The sequence below is a fragment of the Drosophila albomicans genome, unplaced genomic scaffold, assembly GCF_009650485.2.
Source record: "Drosophila albomicans strain 15112-1751.03 unplaced genomic scaffold, ASM965048v2 utg000102l_pilon, whole genome shotgun sequence".
Lineage (NCBI taxonomy): Eukaryota > Metazoa > Arthropoda > Insecta > Diptera > Drosophilidae > Drosophila > Drosophila albomicans.
This window is the reverse complement of record NW_026263674.1, coordinates 254-18,848: the sequence shown is the minus strand read 5'-3', so window position 1 is coordinate 18,848 and position 18,595 is coordinate 254. Positions and strand designations below refer to the sequence as shown.

The 18,595-nt window shown below is 37.5% G+C and overlaps 2 protein-coding genes across 2 annotated transcripts; both read right to left on the bottom strand.

Annotated features, from left to right (window-relative positions):
- Positions 1-3,083: 3,083 nt before the first annotated feature.
- LOC117577239 (ankyrin repeat and KH domain-containing protein 1-like) lies at positions 3,084-3,981 on the bottom strand. Its single transcript, XM_034262228.1, has 2 exons — positions 3,787-3,981; positions 3,084-3,692 (listed from the first exon to the last, which is right to left on the bottom strand). Exons 1-2 carry the CDS (start codon positions 3,979-3,981, stop codon positions 3,084-3,086), a joined length of 804 nt encoding a protein of 267 aa, XP_034118119.1.
- Positions 3,982-16,458: 12,477 nt separating this feature from the next.
- On the bottom strand, positions 16,459-18,383 carry LOC117577240 (ankyrin repeat and KH domain-containing protein mask-like). Its single transcript, XM_034262229.2, has 3 exons — positions 18,178-18,383; positions 17,673-18,088; positions 16,459-16,875 (listed from the first exon to the last, which is right to left on the bottom strand). Exons 1-3 carry the CDS (start codon positions 18,381-18,383, stop codon positions 16,745-16,747), a joined length of 753 nt encoding a protein of 250 aa, XP_034118120.1. The 3' UTR covers positions 16,459-16,744.
- Between the last annotated feature and the right edge of the window lie 212 nt (positions 18,384-18,595).

The following is an 18,595-nucleotide window of genomic DNA, read 5'->3' as shown; positions in this document are numbered from 1 at the left end:
TATTTGATTGTGTATTGTAAAATTGATTTTTACAATGTTGTTTAATAATTTTCGAATTTTATAATTTGTTTAAACAAACTTGATTTTGAAAGTTATTAACAATTTTCACTCCACAATTATAATTTGTTTTCGACGAGCGTTTATTGTTAATACCGAATGTTTAAACAATTTTTCACTAGACAATTATTCACTTAACAATTTTTAAATATTGTTAACTTTGGAGAATCGCGGAGCCGATGTGTATCTTCGAGTCACAAACTAGAAGTGATTTTAAGGATTTTAGGGTTTTGGATGAAAACCGAGGAAAATTGAATAGTGGACGAATATCCTTGGGTATTCATGGTGTATTAGTCTCATTCCATCTTGGTTATAATATTCGGCTTTTCTTTCAGATTTTCTATTTTATCTTCAAGTGTCTTGGAAATGGTGTTGTACTCTCGTCTGAATTACTTCACGTTCCCATCCTTTTAACGTTCATCACATCGTCCTTCCTCCGCTCCGATTTCGAATACATTCGAAATGACGAGACAAGTGGGCGCCACACCTTCGTTCGTTTTATAGATAGCGTGGCGCCTACGATCGTTTTACAGCTAGCGATGCTAGCTAGCGTGCAAGGCGCCTTCGATCTACAAATCGTTTTCGAGTGCGACCCCGACCCCCTCACCGTCTCGTCTCGGGAGACACGATCTCGAGAGCGTTTCGTAGCACGTGTTCGTTCACGTTTTCGTTCTCGATCTACGAATCGTTTTCGACTGCGACCCCCCGTCTCGTCTCGAACTCGAGAGCGTATCGTAGCACGTGTTCGTTAAACGTTTTCGCCGTCGATCTACGAATCGTTTTCGACTGCGACCCCGACCCCCCACCGTCTCGTCTCGGGACACACGACCTCGAGAGCGTATCGTAGTACGTGTTCGTTGCACGTTTTCGTCCTCGATCTACGAATCGTTTTCGATTGCGACCTCGAGTACGAGACCGATTGCGACCCCGACCTCGAGGGCGTGTCGGGACAAGCGATCTCGACTCCGACCCCGAGAGCGTCTCGGGACAAGCGATCTCGACCCCGACCCCGACTCCGAAGGATTTGTCTGACGAAACGCCCCCGATCCCGATCCTTTCATCGCCCCGTCTCGGGTCGCGTACGATTCGTCAGACAAATCCCACACTTGTCATTTTCCACAACTAACCCTAATTAAATTGCATCTTTATTACCTCACACTTGACATTTCAAGAGGTTACCCTAATTAAATTGCATCTTTATTACCCCTAAATTGACATTAATGACATGTGACCCTAATTAGTACTTCCTTGTACAGAAATGTGCTATGTATAAAAACGGGTTATTTCAACTACTGGGGTTCAACACACACAAAGAAAAAATGAACTGATTAAAAGTAGTATTACACATTTAAATGTAATATTACTATAGTATTACTCATGATCTTGCCCGGCGTAATGACGTTGCGATTGCTACAAAATCAACTGATTAAAACTACTATTACTATAGTATTACTCATTTAAATGTAGTATTACTATACTATTACTATACTATTACTCACAATCTTTTGACCGGCGAAATGACCGACGTAGTAAAGCCGTAGTAACCGGCGTAGTAACCTTGAACTGATAACATTACTCATGCTCATGACCGACGTAGTAACCTTGAACGCGTAGTAACCTTGAACTGATAACAGATTAGTCACGGTTTCGAGAGCTGATTTTTTTTTTGATGAGTCACGATTTTGAGCTCAAAATGTGCTCCCGGAAGCCCCATGATTTTTTGATGAATCATCATTTAGAGCAGAAAAAGTGGCCTGGAACTCCCATATCCTACCTACTCATGTGGACAGACGGACAGACGGGCATGGCTAGATCGTCTCGGCTGTTGACGCTGATCAAGAATATACAAACTTTATAGGGTCGGAGATGCCTCCTTCTACCTGTTACGTTTCCTACCGGCACAAAGTTATAATATCCTTCTACCCTATGGGTAGCGGGTATAATGATTCCTGAAAATTGCGATCAGCTAAAAATTGCCGAAGTTATTAAAGAAATACTTTTGTATGGGCAAAAACGCATTAGTTACTATGGCTGAGAATGTGGTATACTGTGCCGTCTGTGAAATATTTAGATTAAGGTACTATATCGATGTGCAAAATATACAATTTGGCATATTTTAAATATTTTTACAGTATATTATGTTGGTATATTTTTTGCTTTTGTTCAAAATGAGTAGCGGGTATCTCACAGTCGAGCATACTCGACTGTAGTTTTCTTTATTTTTTTATGTTCTTTGCATGATCAGCTTAAAAGTATGCAATATTCTGTTCTCATGTTTACATAAATTAAGAACGTAAACAGTACATTTTACTTATTTGCCTGCTGCAATTCTCAAGTGGTTTCTGTCGGCGTTTGACGACCCGGATGCCATCTGCATGGCGATTGAGTCGCTCATCACGGACGTTGGCGTATGCGTGAGTGTCACTGAAAGATTTGGCTGTCAAAGTTTATTACATTTTTTAAATAAAACATATTTCGTTGGGATTAAAAAATTGCTCATTTAATAGCCGGCAATTAAATGGAACTGCGTTCATAAAAGCTATTTAAATATATATTTTGAAATTTAAGGTTAAAAGTGCCGTAATTAAAATCACTAAACTAATAATTGAAATATTTGCTAAAACTCACTTTTGATATGCAAAAGTGTGTTTTGTTTTTTTTTGTGGCTGCAGTTTTGGCTTTATGCCTGTATTTAATCTCTTTGAAGCACCCTCAACGGGTAAAATACGAGAGCTCTTCTTCTTCCAGCTTCCCTTAACAAATTTGATGGTGACATATGATTTTTAAATTCAATTTCAAAGAGGGGGAAAAAAAAAAAGAGGAAATCATAAACATGAACTGAAAATTGCCTGAACATAATTACAATAGCAAATAGAGAGAGAAAGAGAGAGAGAGATAGATAGATAGAGAGAGAGAGAGAGATAATATTGTGTATTTAACAATATTTTTTCAGTCTCTAGCTCTTTATATAATAGATATGTAAGTACATACTATATAATAATAAATTTTACCAACGATCTGGTCGTCTACTTGCGTGCGCCCTTCTCGATAAGTAAGTTCGCGGTCGTGAAGTGGCCGGCACGACTAGCCTCCATAAGAGGCGTACGTTTGTCCGCCGTCATATGCTCCACATTAGCGCCATAAGATAGGAGCACACTAGCCGCAACGGTGTGTCCTTTCTTACACGAAATCATGAGCGCCGTTTCTCCATTTTCCATCTCTGCATCCACAGCCGCACCGTAACCCAATATCAATTCCACCATTCTCTGGTCCCCCTTGCCAGCTGCCATCATTAGATATGTGTTGCCATTTGAAATGGCCCCATTAATGTTGCCGCCGGCCTCAATGGGCAAAGTGGTAACGTCAAGGTGACTATTGGAAATTGCACATTCCAGCGGCGATGGCAGTGGAAAGGTGGAACTATTGATTTCCGCTCCGTATTCTAATAATAACTCCACTACTGCCACTTGGCCACCTTTTGAAGCCGCTGAAAGAGCGAAGTTCAAATCATCAGCGCCAGCTTCCAGTAGGATATACACCAATTCGGGATGACCCTTGTAACTAGCCACTGACAATGCACTCTCGTTGTGCTCATTGGAGCGGGTGTTGATGCTTGCTCCACGCTCGAGAAGCACCTATGAGAGAGACATTAAACATTAGATTAATCAGCAGATTAAAATGTGAGAGTAGTTTATACATTCTGTATACTGCCTATGACTCGATACTAACCTTGGCTACTTCCACATGCCCGCCACATGCGGCCTTCATCAGCGGTGTACGTCCAACCACATTGTGCTCATTCAAGCTAGCGCCGTGGCTTAGCAGTACATTTACCACATCAAGATAACCGCCCGAGTTACCACCACTGCTTCTTCCCCTACCTCTGTCTCGCCTCCGCCCAACAAACCGCCACGAGCGACCCATATGGGTCACTCGGTATGTTAACATTGTTGCAACATTGTTGACATCCGCTGGATATGCTGATCCACGTCTGGACTATTTTGCCGACTAAGCGAAATAGCCCAACGGCAGCGATCAAGCCAGCTGCCTTTCGAAATCCGCCGACAATGCAGATTTCGATTCCATTCCATATTCCATGTACCATAGAACCTAAGCATTTTTTATAATAAAGAATTATTCTCAACAAGCAATTCAAACAAGACGGTTGTCATATCTTGGAACTTAATCTCATAATTTTATTATAACTTGGACTCAAGACTCATAACTGGCGCAGCCGCTTTACGGACTTCTCCCGGAGGATGAAGATTACAATAATATTCCTAATGTAAGATAGTTGTTAACAAAATGTGTGTAAAAAAAAAAAAGAAAGAAAGAAAAGAAACTTTGTGCAAAAGAAGAATGTATACATAACATAATAATGAATTAAAAAAAAAAAAATGTTGGACAGTGAGTTCGGAAATATCAAATTGTAATGCCAAACAGTGAACTATTAACAAAATAAGTGAAACAAAAGTTGTTTAGGTATGTGTAAAGTGTAATTTAGTTTCAACATCAATCGAGAAAATTGTGAGTGAGCCGACGCATTAGCCGCCGCACGAACGTTGTGCCAACAATTTGGTTTGATCATTTAGTAGCAAATCAAACTTCTTGTTGGACCCGATACGGTCTGACGCAGGTTCAGGGCGAACATGTGTCGACAGTTGGTGCGATACAACATGTTGCGAGGTTTGGTGTTGGCTCAAATCACAACAAGTGCACAGCCATTTAGGGCAAATGGTTTGAGCTACTCGATGTCGTGTGTTGGGGTTGCTACTGCAGTCCTTAAGAGACATTGAAGAAACATTACTTATTCACTGTACGGACAAAAGGGATGAGCCAACCTTAATGCGCGAACTGCACGGTTTGGCTCAAAAGAACCTCTCTATTCAAAACCTTTATGACCAGATTTCAAGATGCAATGCAGCACTCCATAGGTTAGCGGAAAACGAGGAGTCTGAACCATTATTGGTAAGGACTAAAAAGCAAATGTTTTCCAGTGCAAGTCTGCACGTGTTTTTGACGGGCCTTAGAGGTCCACTTGGAGGCACTATTAGGTCTATGAGACCTGATAACCTCAGAGAAGCCTACAGATTGGCAATTAAGGAGAGGGACATTTACATTAGACAGAGACAAGACAATTCCGGAAAGCGGAATTGGAATAGCGCTAATCCGACTTCAGACACTAACTCAAACAATAACCAAATTAGAAAATGGAAAAAATAATCAACAGGGAAATAACCAAGACAATCAACAAGGAAACAATCAATACGGATATAATCAACAGGGAAATAGTCAGTACAAACACAATCAACAGGGAAATAATCGTTACAAATATAACCAACAGGGTAATAATCAGAACAGAAATGGCCAACAGGGATACAACAATAGCAACCCTTTTAATCAGAAGAATCATTCTAATACCAGGGCAATTCAAGGCCCTCCTACTCCCACAACATCATCAGGAAACGCAAACTCACATTTTACTGAACAACAACAATACGAACTGCACAACATTAGCGAGGGAGAAAATTTTCAAGGACCGGCCTCGATCCACAATCAGGGTACTTAAACAAAGATAAATATGGCCCTATACTTCCCTACGTAGTTATCAATTTGAATAACAAACCTTTACGTTTTCTGGTAGACACAGGGTCCTCCGTCTCTTTTATTAACCCTGATTTAATCCCTATAACAGAACACATAGAATTGACCAATCCCGTCATAATAAAGACAGTTATTAATACACACAAACTCTACACAAAGGTCGATGTTCCGCTATTCAAAGAATTCAAACACCACCAACGCTTCTCCATGATTTTATTTCACTTCCATGATTTCTTCCATGGCTTGATAGGCATGGACTTACTCTCACCAATTAACGCCGTTCTCAACCTGCCTGAATCAAGTCTCCAAACTACACTATGCAAATTACAGATTTTTCAAGAAAGAAACCCCGCTACCAAAGTTCACATAATCGAAGAATTTTCTAAGGTCGTGTTATCTTTACCTGTAAATTTGACTAACGGCACCTTCTTCTGTGAGGATCTTCAAATTAATAACAACTTGATAATTTCCGGTGGCCTTTATGAAGCCAATGATAATAATAGTTTGATGGAGGTGGTAAACTATGCCGACCACAGACAGAACTTTGTACTAGATTCACATTTAAAAGTCGATCAATATCATAGAGATCAATTTTTAGAATTTGATCCTAAAACCAAATCAAAGACGATCCAACCACCAAATGTAAAAGACGAATCAATGTGCATTAAATGCGATCATTTAAATGCCGAAGAAGACTCTGCTTTAAGGAAGCTTTGCAAAGAGTTTGCTAATCTTTTCCATACTGAAAACCAAAAACTTTCTTTTACAAACCACATTAAACACCAAATCAAAACCACTGACGACATTCCTATCTATAATAGACCGTTTAGATACAGTAGAGTTGAAAGTCAGGAAATCCAAACGCAACTAAACAAATTACTCGACCAAGACATAATTAAGCATAGCCATAGCCCCTGGAGCGCTCCTATATATTTCTGGTGCCCAAAAAATCGAATGACCCTACAAAAAAGAAGTGGAGATTGGTCATAGACTATAGAAAGCTTAACGAGAAGACCATAAAGGATAAATATCCAATGCCGAATATTAACGAAACGCTAGACAAGATCGGTCGAGCAAAATATTTCACGGCCCTTGATTTAGCAAGTGGTTACCACCAAATCGAAATGGAGCCAAAAGACTCACCCAAAACAGCCTTCACGGCAGAAGGTGGTCACTAAGAGTTCATAAGAATGCCATTTGGGCTTACTAACGCCCCAGCTACCTTTCAACGTATTATGGATAATATTCTAGCCGACCTCAAGGGAAAATGTTTTTTAGTATATTTAGACGATATAATTGTCTTCTCTTCATCATTGCAAGAACACATAAATGACTTACACAGAGTACTCTCGAAACTAGCTGAGGCAATCTTAAACTTCAACCGGACAAATCCGATTTTTTCCGTAAGGAAATCGAATATTTGGGACACGTAGTCACGAATGAGGGGATAAAACCTAACCCAAAGAAAATTCACGCGATTAAAGCGTTTCCAATTCTGAAAACCAAGAAGGAAATTAAATCATTCTTAGGCCTCTTAGGTTATTATAGGAAATTCATTAGGGACTTTGCTTCAATCACCAAACCTTTGACACAGCAACTAAAAGGAAAGACAATGGTCAAGATTGATGAAGAATACATCAGAGCCTTTGAAAAATGCAAAATCTTACTTCGCAATGACCCAATCTTACAATACCCTGACTTTACAAAACCATTTGTACTAACAACGGATGCCAGCAACGTGGCAATCGGGGCAGTACTATCGCAGGGCCAAACAGGCATTGAACGACCCGTATCATTTGCTAGTAGAACACTGTCCGACACAGAGAGAAATTACTCTACAGTGGAAAAGGAAATGTTAGCCATCATCTGGGCGACAAAATACTTCAGACCATACTTGTTCGGCAATAAATTCAAAATCAAGACGGACCACCGACCCTTGACATGGTTAATGAACTTTAAAGAACCCAATTCCAAGTTAGTTCGTTGGAAACTCCAACTTTTGGAGTACGACTATGAAGTGGAATACAAAAAGGGAGCTGAAAACGTAGTGGCTGACGCGCTAAGTCGCGTCGAAACTAACGTCCACGACTTGACACCCAAAAACAACCAGGACATTAGAAGCTCCAATTCCCCCCTGAACGAATTCAATTTACAAATTATACTCAAAACAGGACCCAAACCTAACAAACTCACACAGTCAATATTCAAGAACAAAATCAGAAAAACCTTCACCGAAAAAGAATTTACAGAAGAGATTCGGTCAAAATTTTCAAAGATCAGATCACCCCGCATAAGACTTACGCTATCATGACGAATAATGGCATATTCCACATTTTCAATCAAACATATACAAAATATTTTGCGAATTCAGGGTTATACAGAATAGTTAGGTGTAACGTACTACTAAAAGATTTAACTACGACAGAGGAGCAAGACACTTCTATCAAGGAATATCACTCCCGCACAAATCATAGAGGTATAGATGAAACACATAATCAATTTAAACGACAAGCGTACTTCCCATATATGAAACAGAAAATTGCCAAAATTATAAATGACTGTGACATTTGCCAGTCCCTAAAATACGACAGACAGCCCCAGAAAAACAAATTCCAAGTAACCGAAACACCGGAACTACCATTATCTATTGTCCATATCGACTTATATACCATAAACGTAAAGACAATTTTAACCATAATCGACAAATTCTCTAGATTCGCTAGTGGATATACAGTGCCAGCTAGGGATTGTATAAATATTGTAAAGGCTCTTACAAACTTTTTGAATACATTCGGTATACCCCAAAAAATAGTACATGACCAAGGAGCCGAATTTTCTGGGAAGATTTTTAAAGACTTCTGTTCTCAATACAACATAGATACACACATTACTTCTTTCCAACAGTCTTCAAGTAACGCTCCAGTCGAAAGACTCCATTCCACATTGACAGAAATTTACCGTATTATATATGAGGGTAAAAAGAGGGAAAAACTAGAAATCAATCATGATGATATTTTGAATGAAACCTTTATAACTTATAACAACAGCATACACTCAGCTACGAAACTGACACCTCACGAGCTCTTTACTGGAAGAACACACACATTCCTAAGGGAAATAGAATTCAACAACGAACATGACTTTTTAAAAGAATTAAACGAATTTAGGGCCAAACTATACCCAGAAATAGCACTAAAGGCCCAAGAAAGGGTCAAAATTAAGACAGACAAACTCAACTTGGACAGGGAAGACCCTATTCCTGTAGAACAAGATGACATAATATTTAGGAAATAAAACAGAAGGAACAATCTAACACCTAGGTTCTCTCAACATAAAGTGTCGGAAGACAATGGGGTAACAATTACCACCACTAAAGGACAAAAATTACACAAAGACAAGATTAAAAGAAGAACTAAAAAGAAAAGTGACTAATTTAATTCCCCTATTTCCTCAAACTAACTTTTCAGGATGAGCCTGTTTTCGGCCCAAGAATTCCAGATTCGACATCCTGCACCCCAATCCCCTTTCATAAAAATCGATCTAGGAGATGCAAAGGTAATACGCTCTTTCCGAACTATAGCGCACACGATAGATTTAAACGATTTCATCAAAAATATTAAAAAAATTGAGGAAAATATTAAGATTACAATGGATATGACTTTTTCCAAAGAATTAATTGCATCCTTACAAATAAAAATTAAACAATTATATGATAGGATTCATTCTATCCATCCGAATATCAGAAAGAAAAGAGGAGCCATAAATGGCCTCGGTAGTTTAGTTAAGATCATTACGGGCAATATGGATACCGCGGATGAAAGTAAAATCAACAACAAACTCCAAGAAATTGAAGGAATAGAATATAATTTGAGTAATACCATTAAAAATCAACTTATTATTAATATCAATATAATCGATAGATTTAAGAATATTACTGAACATATAAACAATGAACCAAACACTATCAACACATTTGTAAACAATTTTAAAGACAACGTATATACTACGTTAACACAAGAACACAGAGAAATACACATGTTACAATACTTTAATCGCATGGGCTATAGTATAGACGTTTTAAGTAATCACTTGAATAATATTGCCGAAAGCCTTCTCTTAGCTAAATTACAGATCATTCCGAAATTTATTTTGAGTCCATTAGAAGTCCAAGTTATTAAAGACATTCTTTCGGAACAAAACATTAACATAGAAAATGAGGAGCACATTTACAGGCTCATCAACTTGGAAACAACTAATGAAAACAATAAAATCATTTTTAAAATTAAAGTACCGATATTCGAAAAAGAAGTCTATACCCTAGCACACATGGTCCCATTACCCTTAAATAATATACAATTTGTAATACTTCCTAAGTTTTTATTGTTCAATCCAAAATTTCAATTTATGTACTTAGAATCTAAATGTCCTAAAATTCATAATTTGTACGTTTGTAATAATGCGGAGTTTGGGCGGACGAGCAACGGAGATTGCATCAGGAAAATTTTGGAGGGATGGCCTGCTACCTGCGACATGCAAGAATCCGGAAACGACGAAAATAAATTGAGCCGGAAATTTGACACATTATCATCATGAACGCCATGAACGTCAACATCAACTCTTCGTGCGGCCCTTATACCACTATCAACGGCACAGCGGTTATTAGCTACAAAAATTGCACCGTAGAGATAAATAATATCACCTATGACGATTCCGAAGTTAATTTCCTTGAGGATGTGAAGATCTCCTTACCCAACCCAAGCCTAATACTGGTTAAGAATAACACAAGAAAACTTAATCTACGTCACTTGGAGCTGCAAAATCTGAACAACACTCAAGAGATTCTAGAAGTCAAGGAGGCAACAACAAGCCACATAATCTCTCTGTACTCATGGCTAGGAATAACTAGTGGCCTGCTAATCATCATATGTCTGCTGAAAGGAAGAACCATAATTTTCACTCCAGGCGAGACACAACAACACGTCGTTCCGACCGTTCCTTCGTTCTGGCCGTCACTATATTCCAGGGGGGAGGAGTTACCACCACTGCTTCTTCCCCTACCTCTGTCTCGCCTCCGCCCAACAAACCGCCACGAGCGACCCATATGGGTCACTCGGTATGTTAACATTGTTGCAACATTGTTGACATCCGCTGGATATGCTGATCCACGTCTGGACTATTTTGCCGACTAAGCGAAATAGCCCAACGGCAGCGATCAAGCCAGCTGCCTTTCGAAATCCGCCGACAATGCAGATTTCGATTCCATTCCATATTCCATGTACCATAGAACCTAAGCATTTTTTATAATAAAGAATTATTCTCAACACGCAATTCAAACAAGACGGTTGTCATATCTTGGAACTCAATCTCATAATTTTATTTTAACTTGGACTCAAGACTCATAACTCCCGCGCTGGCAACCATGAGCGCCGTTTCCCCATTTTCACATTTTTCATTCACGTTAAAGTTTTTCCGTAGCATCAGTACGACAATATCCAAATGACCGAAAGCAGCCGCTTCAATTAGCGCTGGTCGATTTATTTGATTTTGGAATGAAAACATTTTTAAGAAAATTTTTGTCAGCGCAGCAAAAATGAAACACAATTGTGAGAAATATTTGACAGGCGAGAATAGTGACGGCTCGAGAATAGTGATGGCTCGATTAATCGTATGATACATATTAATCGATTAATTTGTTTCAATTAGCGATTTAATTGTCTCGAAAAATGGCTTTCGATTTATTGAATCATTAATCGATTATACTACTGTGGAAAAAAGTAAGGTGAATTTGTTTGTAAAATGAAAAATCTTTATTTATTCTTCTAAATCAATATCATGCCCTTCAAAGTAATCCTCTCTCGATAAAATACACTTATGCACACATTTTTTCCTATCCTCGAAACATGTCAAATAGTTCCTTTTCGGTATAGCCAACAGTGCCTTCTTTGATTTAGCTTTTATCTCCTCAATCGACTCGAAACGCGTTCCCCGAAGTGGTCTCTTCAGTTTTGGGAATAGTCAGATGTCACACGGAGCCAAGTCAGGCGAATACTGTGGTTGTGGAACGATGTGCGCCAAATTTTTGACGAAATGGTCAAGAAAAACGTGTACAGAAATTGGTCGTTTTAGGTACCAAACGAGATTAACCTTTTCGTAGGCCCAAATGGTCTTTCAAAATGGTTTTCACAGATCTGATAGCTGCAAGCGGGAGTCAGCACTGCAATGTGGCACAAATTAGGAGGAGCGATTTGTAGAGCTACTGCACCGCCGCCACCTCAAATTGCATTGGGAGTTGTCCCTAAGAGGGAAACCAAGGAGAACGCCAACATTACCCCAGATGTGGTATATGTGCAAGTGACCGTGCGACCACCTGAAGAAATGTCACCGAAGCTGATGACCGTGCCATAGATGATTGTGTTGTTTAGTATATGTATCTCGACATTGTTCATTTTGGGCCTTCTGCCACTTAATTAGTGCTTCTTTGTATTCTATTTTGTTCATGTAAAGTCTTGTTTGCGTTCATATATACATATATGTTGAATGGAAGATAAATTGTGATGTAAATTTACATATGATTTCGCGATATAATATACCAGGTATCAGATGTAAATAAACTTCATTAGTCATTTGGTCGACCCACATATATCTTGTTCGTAAACACTTTTGTTTTCTGTCATGAATCTGCAATTTTAAAATTACATTTATAATTGTTTACAATGTAAACAATGGATCATCTGGCATAAAAGCTCAGATCAACATTTGAGTAGAAAGCTTTTGGTAAGGGCTTTAAATTTTTTGCTCCACAGCTGCAACCACAACAACAACATAACAACACACACGCTTACAGCGGTGAAGCAGAAAAGTCTACCGATGACACAAACACAAGTGCACAGCACTGGCACAAAGTCAATTGTTTGTTTATATTTTATTTTATTTAGCGACCGGCGCGAATTTGTTTTGTTTTCTGTTTTGAATCACTCGCGTTCAACAACAATTAGAGTCCACCCGGGGGCGCCATGAAAAATCACAAGAGTTTTTATGATTATTAATATTCCGCTTTATTCGCGAACACAAAGAGTAGGCCTAATTGTTGTTGGTACAACGAAAACGAAACGAAAAGAGTGATGACGCGCTGATAAGTTCTTGATTTCAACTGTCTTTATAATTCTATGCTAAGTTACATTAAGCCTAACTTAACTAGAGCGGCGAAGCGAGGCGAATTCACTCAGAGAGCAACAAACGAAAGCTTTATTGCGCTCTCGCTTCGCCCTAATTCTAACAACTTCATTTGGTATTTCATGCTCTTAACTAATGTTACTCAAATGCGTCAACACCAAATATACCATTTGGTATATTTTTAGTATTTTTGCAGTATACTCGGTATATTTTGAGAAAAATACTGCAAAATATATTTCTTTTGTTTAAAATGGGTAGCGGGTATCTCACAGTCGAGTACACGCGACTGTAGCTTTCTTACTTGTTTCTTTAATAACTTTGACAATTTTTATTTGATAGTAACTACATTTTCAGGAATCAAAAAGACTATAGTTCTTAATGTATACCCCAAAATTCGACTCTAGCTTTATTATTACGCTTGTTATTCGATTTTTTATTTTCGGGGGCGGAAGTGGGCGTGGCAAAAATTTGAAGCAAACTTGATCTGTGTGCAAACATAACAAATGCTGTCGAAAAAATTATAGAATATAGAATATATTTGGAATTTATAGCTCTATCTCTTATAGTCTCTGAGATCCAGTGTTTCATGTGGACAGACGGACAGATGGGAATGGCTAGATCGTCTCTCTCTGTTGACGCTGATCAAGAATATATAAACTTTATAGGGTCGGAGATGCTTCCTTCTACCTGTTACGTTTCCTACCGGCACAAAGTTATAATATCCTTCTACCCTATGGGTAGCGGGTATAATGATTCCTGAAAATTGCGATCAGATAAAAATTGCCGAAGTTATTAAAGAAATACTTTTGTATGGGCAAAAACGCATTAGTTACTATGGCTGAGAATGTGGTATACTGTGCCGTCTGTGCAATATTTTGATTAAGGTACTATATCGATGTGCAAAATATACAATTTTGCATATTTTAAATATTTTTACAGTATCTTATGTTGGTATATTTTTTGCTTTTGTTCAAAATGAGTCGCGGGTATCTCACAGTCGAGCATACTCGACTGTAGTTTTCTTTACTTTTTTTTATGTTCTTTGCATGATCAGCTTAAAAGTATGCAATATTCTGTTCTCCAATTACAAATTTGGCATACTTCCAGGTTTGTTTACATAAATTAAAAAACGTAAACAGTACATTTTACTTATTTGCCTGCTGCAATTCTCAAGTGGTTTCTGTCGGCGTTTGACGACCCGGATGCCATCTGCATGGCGATTTGAATCGCTCATCACGGACTTTGGCGTATGCGTGAGTGTCACTGAAAGATTTGGCTCAATCTTCCTGAACTCCGTGAACTGCCAATACAACACTGAGTTGGCACCGTACCTTGCTTACTTAGATTCCGTGCTACTACTTGGTGGTAGCAATCCGGTTATCTTTGGCTTAGATGCGAACGCAATGTCCCCCATGTGGTTCAGCAAATAGCTCGAGCGTGCTCGTGGCGACTTGAACCACCAACGGGGTGAGCTGCTAACTGAGTGATTCCAAGAATCCCGAGCGGGTGTGCTGCATGAAGTCAGCACTTTGTATACGTTCGATAATCACCGCGGACGGAGTGATATCGACGTCACGATTGCCAACTAAGCAACATCTATGTGGGCCACATATGACTGGACAGTGGGCGAGTGGGACCTCAGTGACCATAACATTGAGGTGACGCGAGGCCCCAGAGATACAGTCGAGAGCGATGCTCCTGTTCCGTCCAGGAACTTATCCAATGCGTGTTAGCAGTCGTGCGTGAACTTGTATGCAATGTTGAGAAACCCGCAGGACTACACGGAGATGTCCGTTGACGACCAGTTGCCTGCGAGGCGTGCACTGGTATACAGTGTATGCGATCATGTATTTGGACGCAGGCAGCCGAGAGCCGTTCTTAGTACGAAACGACGTGACGTCACTCCGCGGTTGCGCTCAACCTCCAGGCCAATCTCGTTGAACTTCGCTCCATGTTGAATGGAATAAAAACTTTGATGTAAATTTACATATGATTTCGTGGTATAATATACCGGGTACCAGATGTAAATAAACTTCATTAGTCATTTGGTCGTCCTACATATGGGCAAATCCCAGAAACAGTCCACCAGCGACCAATTTTTAAACTTTATATGGAACATTAAAGTAGATATCAAATTATAAGAATTTAAAGCAAAAAAAAAAATTTCGATCATTATTAATGCACAAATTTGTATCAAACCCAATTTTATTTATAATTTTCATAATTTTACTTACATTCGTGCTCTGCGCACACCTTCAAATCCCTATTGTATATTCTTCACAATTTTTTGCATCTGCTTGGGCTCACATACAAATCAAAAGTAAATCACGTTGAAATAATTGTGAAGCACATTTAGGAATATAATAAATAATGTTTAGTTCAAATTTAAAGATTTTTGGAAAAAGGCTTTGTTAAAAATCTATAAACATTATTAAGACCAAACGATCGGTTTTTGTCTTCTAATATTCTTAACTTTCTTTAGGATATTAACTTTCATAGGGTTTATTTTGCAGAATTCGCAAAAAATTGCGTTTGAAATGAAAATTTTAAAACTAACTTTCACTTTATGTAGCTTGCGACACGTCACAATTTTATTAATTATTTTCAAAACAGTGACTCCAGTGAAATTGAATCTTATACCCTCCGAAAGTACTCTCAATTCTCTATAAATCTTAAAAAAAAAACCCCAAAAAATTGATTTTCATTAGCTAAAATCGTGCGAAGGGTGGGATTTGCCCATATATACATATATTAAAAAAAGAAGAAGAAGAGAATTTTTATTTATTCTACAAAAGAAATAAATACTTTTTAACAAAATAAAGAAATACTTTTAGAGCAATAGAATATACAAATTTTGTAAATCGGGCAGCTGATTAACAAAGCTATGCAAATAAAATGAATAAATTGTGATTAATTTTAAAGCTGCGATATCATGAATACACACATTAGAAAAATTTCATTGAAAAATGATTTTAAATATACAAATTGAATTTGAGTTTCATTTCAATAAGGAACAAATTTCAATGTATAGAAATTTATGAGAATAAAAACTAAAATTTATCAATTTTCTGAAAAATGCCAGAATAAGCATTGAAAGTTTTTATAATGAATTGAATTCTATGATATAAAAATCTATTATAATGTCATTTATTAATTTACGTTACTTTCTATATATGCCAAATTTTTATTTTTATTTTTTTTTTAAATTCATTAATTTAAATGACGCCAAACTTGCTTTGTTTTGAAATTAGCTTAAATGCTATTTAGTAATTTGTTTTGTTTTTTTTTTTTTTTAATTTAAGAATACTTGTTTTACAAATTCTTCTAATTTTAGAAATAAATACTTTTATTTTATATTAATATTGCAAACATATTTTAATTCGAAAAGTTCCTCATTATAATCGTTTTTTGTTAAGATATTGTATTTTATAGAGTTTTTTGCCATAAAAATATTTACACAGATATATTATGAAAATGATTTGAAATGTTTTTTTTTTTCATTTTCGTTTATCTTGTGGTTTGTTTTGTGTGATGTATTTCAAACACGTTTTAGAAAAATTATGGCGTTAGCTGCTGTGCAAAACATAAACAAAACAAACGCATAAAAAACAGAAAAAGAATGAATGAAAAGACAAGAAACGAAAAGAAGAGAAAAGAGAGGAAAATAAAAAACTATTATTCGCCGCATTTTGTTGTTGTTTCGCTCGACTTGTCCAAATAAAATAAATCTAGAGTTTGAAATGATTATTTCTCCTCTATTCTTCTCTCCCTCTCCCTCTCTCTTTCTCTTTATTGTTGTTTTTGTTTTGGTTTCTTTGTGAAAAGAATTCCGACCATTCCGATGTTCGCTTCGGAGGAATCATTTCTGGTTCCACATAGAGATCTATTAATATAATTTGATGCATTGCCTTCATCGTACTCTTCGGTCAGTCTTCTTACTCTTCTTCTTCTTCTTCTTCTTCTTTTTCTTATTGTTGTTGTTGTCTTTGTTCTTTCGTATAAACGCTTCATATGCTTCACCTCTCCAATGGGGCTTAAGACCTTATGAAATATAGATCGAAAAAAAAAATGATTGCCAATTAGAAATCTCTTTCATCTTTTTGACAAATTTTGCTGTGACAGATTATTTTATCGAAGAAAAACTAAAATCAAAAAGTGTTCTATACTTTTTCAGTTTTTTCTTTCTATATTTTTGAAGTGTTTTCGAATGAATTATTTGGATTAGTTTGGCTGTCAAAGTTTATTACATTTTTTGAATAAAACATATTTCGTTGGGATTAAAAAATTGCTCATTTAATAGCCGGCAATTAAATGGAACTGCGTTCATAAAAGCTATTTAAATATATATATTTTGAAATTTAAGGTTAGAAGTGCCATAATTAAAATCACTAAAACTAATAATTGAAATATTTGCTAAAACTGACTTTTGATATGCAAAAGTGTGTTTTGTTTTTTTTGTGGCTGCAGTTTTGGCTTTATGCCTGTATTTAATCTCTTTGAAGCACCCTCAACGGAAGCATAAAAGGTTGGCAAATTACGAGAGCTCTTCTTCTTCCAGCTTCCCTTAACAAATTTGATGGTGACATATGAAATTTAAATTCAATTTCAAAGAGGGGGAAAAAAAAGAAAAAAAAAAAAAGAGGAAATCATAAACATAAACTGAAAATTGCCTGAACATAATTACAATAGCAAATAGAGAGAGAAAGGGAGAGAGAGAGAGATAGATAGAGAGAGAGAGAGAGAGAGAGATAATATTGTGTATTTAACAATATTTTTTCAGTCTCTAGCTCTTTATATAATAGATATGTAAGTACATACTATATAATAATAAATTTTACCAACGATCTGGGCGTCTACTTGCGTGTAGACGTACACCAATAGCAATTCCACCATTCTCTGGTCCCCCTTGCCAGCTGCCATCATTAGATATGTGTTGCCATTTGAAATGGCCCCATTAATGTTGCCGCCGGCCTCAATGAGCAAAGTGGCAACGTCAAGGTGACTATTGGAAATTGCACATTCTAGCGGCGATGGCAGTGGAAAGGTGGAACTATTGATTTCCGCTCCGTATTCTAATAATAACTCCACTACTGTCACTTGGCCACCTTTTGAAGCCGCTGAAAGAGCGAAGTTCAAATCATCAGCGCCAGCTTCCAGTAGGATATACACCAAATCGGGATGACCCTTGTAACTAGCCACTGACAATGCACACTCGTTGTGCTCATTGGAGCGGGGTGTTGATGCTTGCTCCACGCTCGAGAAGTGAGAGAGACATTAAACATTAGATTAATCAGCAGATTAAAGTGTGAGAGTAGTTTATACATTCTCTATACTGCCTATGACTCGATACTAACCTTGGCTACTTCCACATGCCCGCCAAATGCGGCCTTCATCAGCGGTGTATGTCCAACCACATTTTGCTCATTCAAGCTAGCGCCGTGGCTTAGCAGTACATTTACCACATCAAGATAACTGCCCGCGCTGGCAACCATGAGCGCCGTTTCCCCATTTTCACATTTTTCATTCACGTTAAAGTTTTTCCGTAGCATCAGTACGACAATATCCAAATGACCGAAAGCAGCCGCTTCAATTAGCGCTGGTCGATTTATTTGATTTTGGAATGAAAACATTTTTAAGAAAATTTTTGTCAGCGCAGCAAAATGAAACACAATTGTGAGAAATATTGACAGGCGAGAATAGTGACGGCTCGAGAATAGTGATGGCTCGATTAATCGTATGATACATATTAATCGATTAATTA

Excerpts from the sequence above, each read along its gene's own strand:
- LOC117577240 (XM_034262229.2), bottom strand. The coding sequence starts at position 18,383 with ATGCTACGGAAAAACTTTAACGTGAATGAAAAATGTGAAAATGGGGAA. Across the intron at positions 18,089-18,177 it reads GTAGCCAAGGTTAGTATCGA|CGTGGAGCAAGCATCAACAC; the intron begins GTCATAGGCAGT and ends TCACTTCTCGAG. Across the intron at positions 16,876-17,672 it reads AGTAGACGCCCAGATCGTTG|GTCTTAAGCCCCATTGGAGA; the intron begins GTAAAATTTATT and ends ATATTTCATAAG.
- LOC117577239 (XM_034262228.1), bottom strand. The coding sequence starts at position 3,981 with ATGGGTCGCTCGTGGCGGTTTGTTGGGCGGAGGCGAGACAGAGGTAGG. Across the intron at positions 3,693-3,786 it reads GGCATGTGGAAGTAGCCAAG|GTGCTTCTCGAGCGTGGAGC; the intron begins GTTAGTATCGAG and ends TCTCTCTCATAG.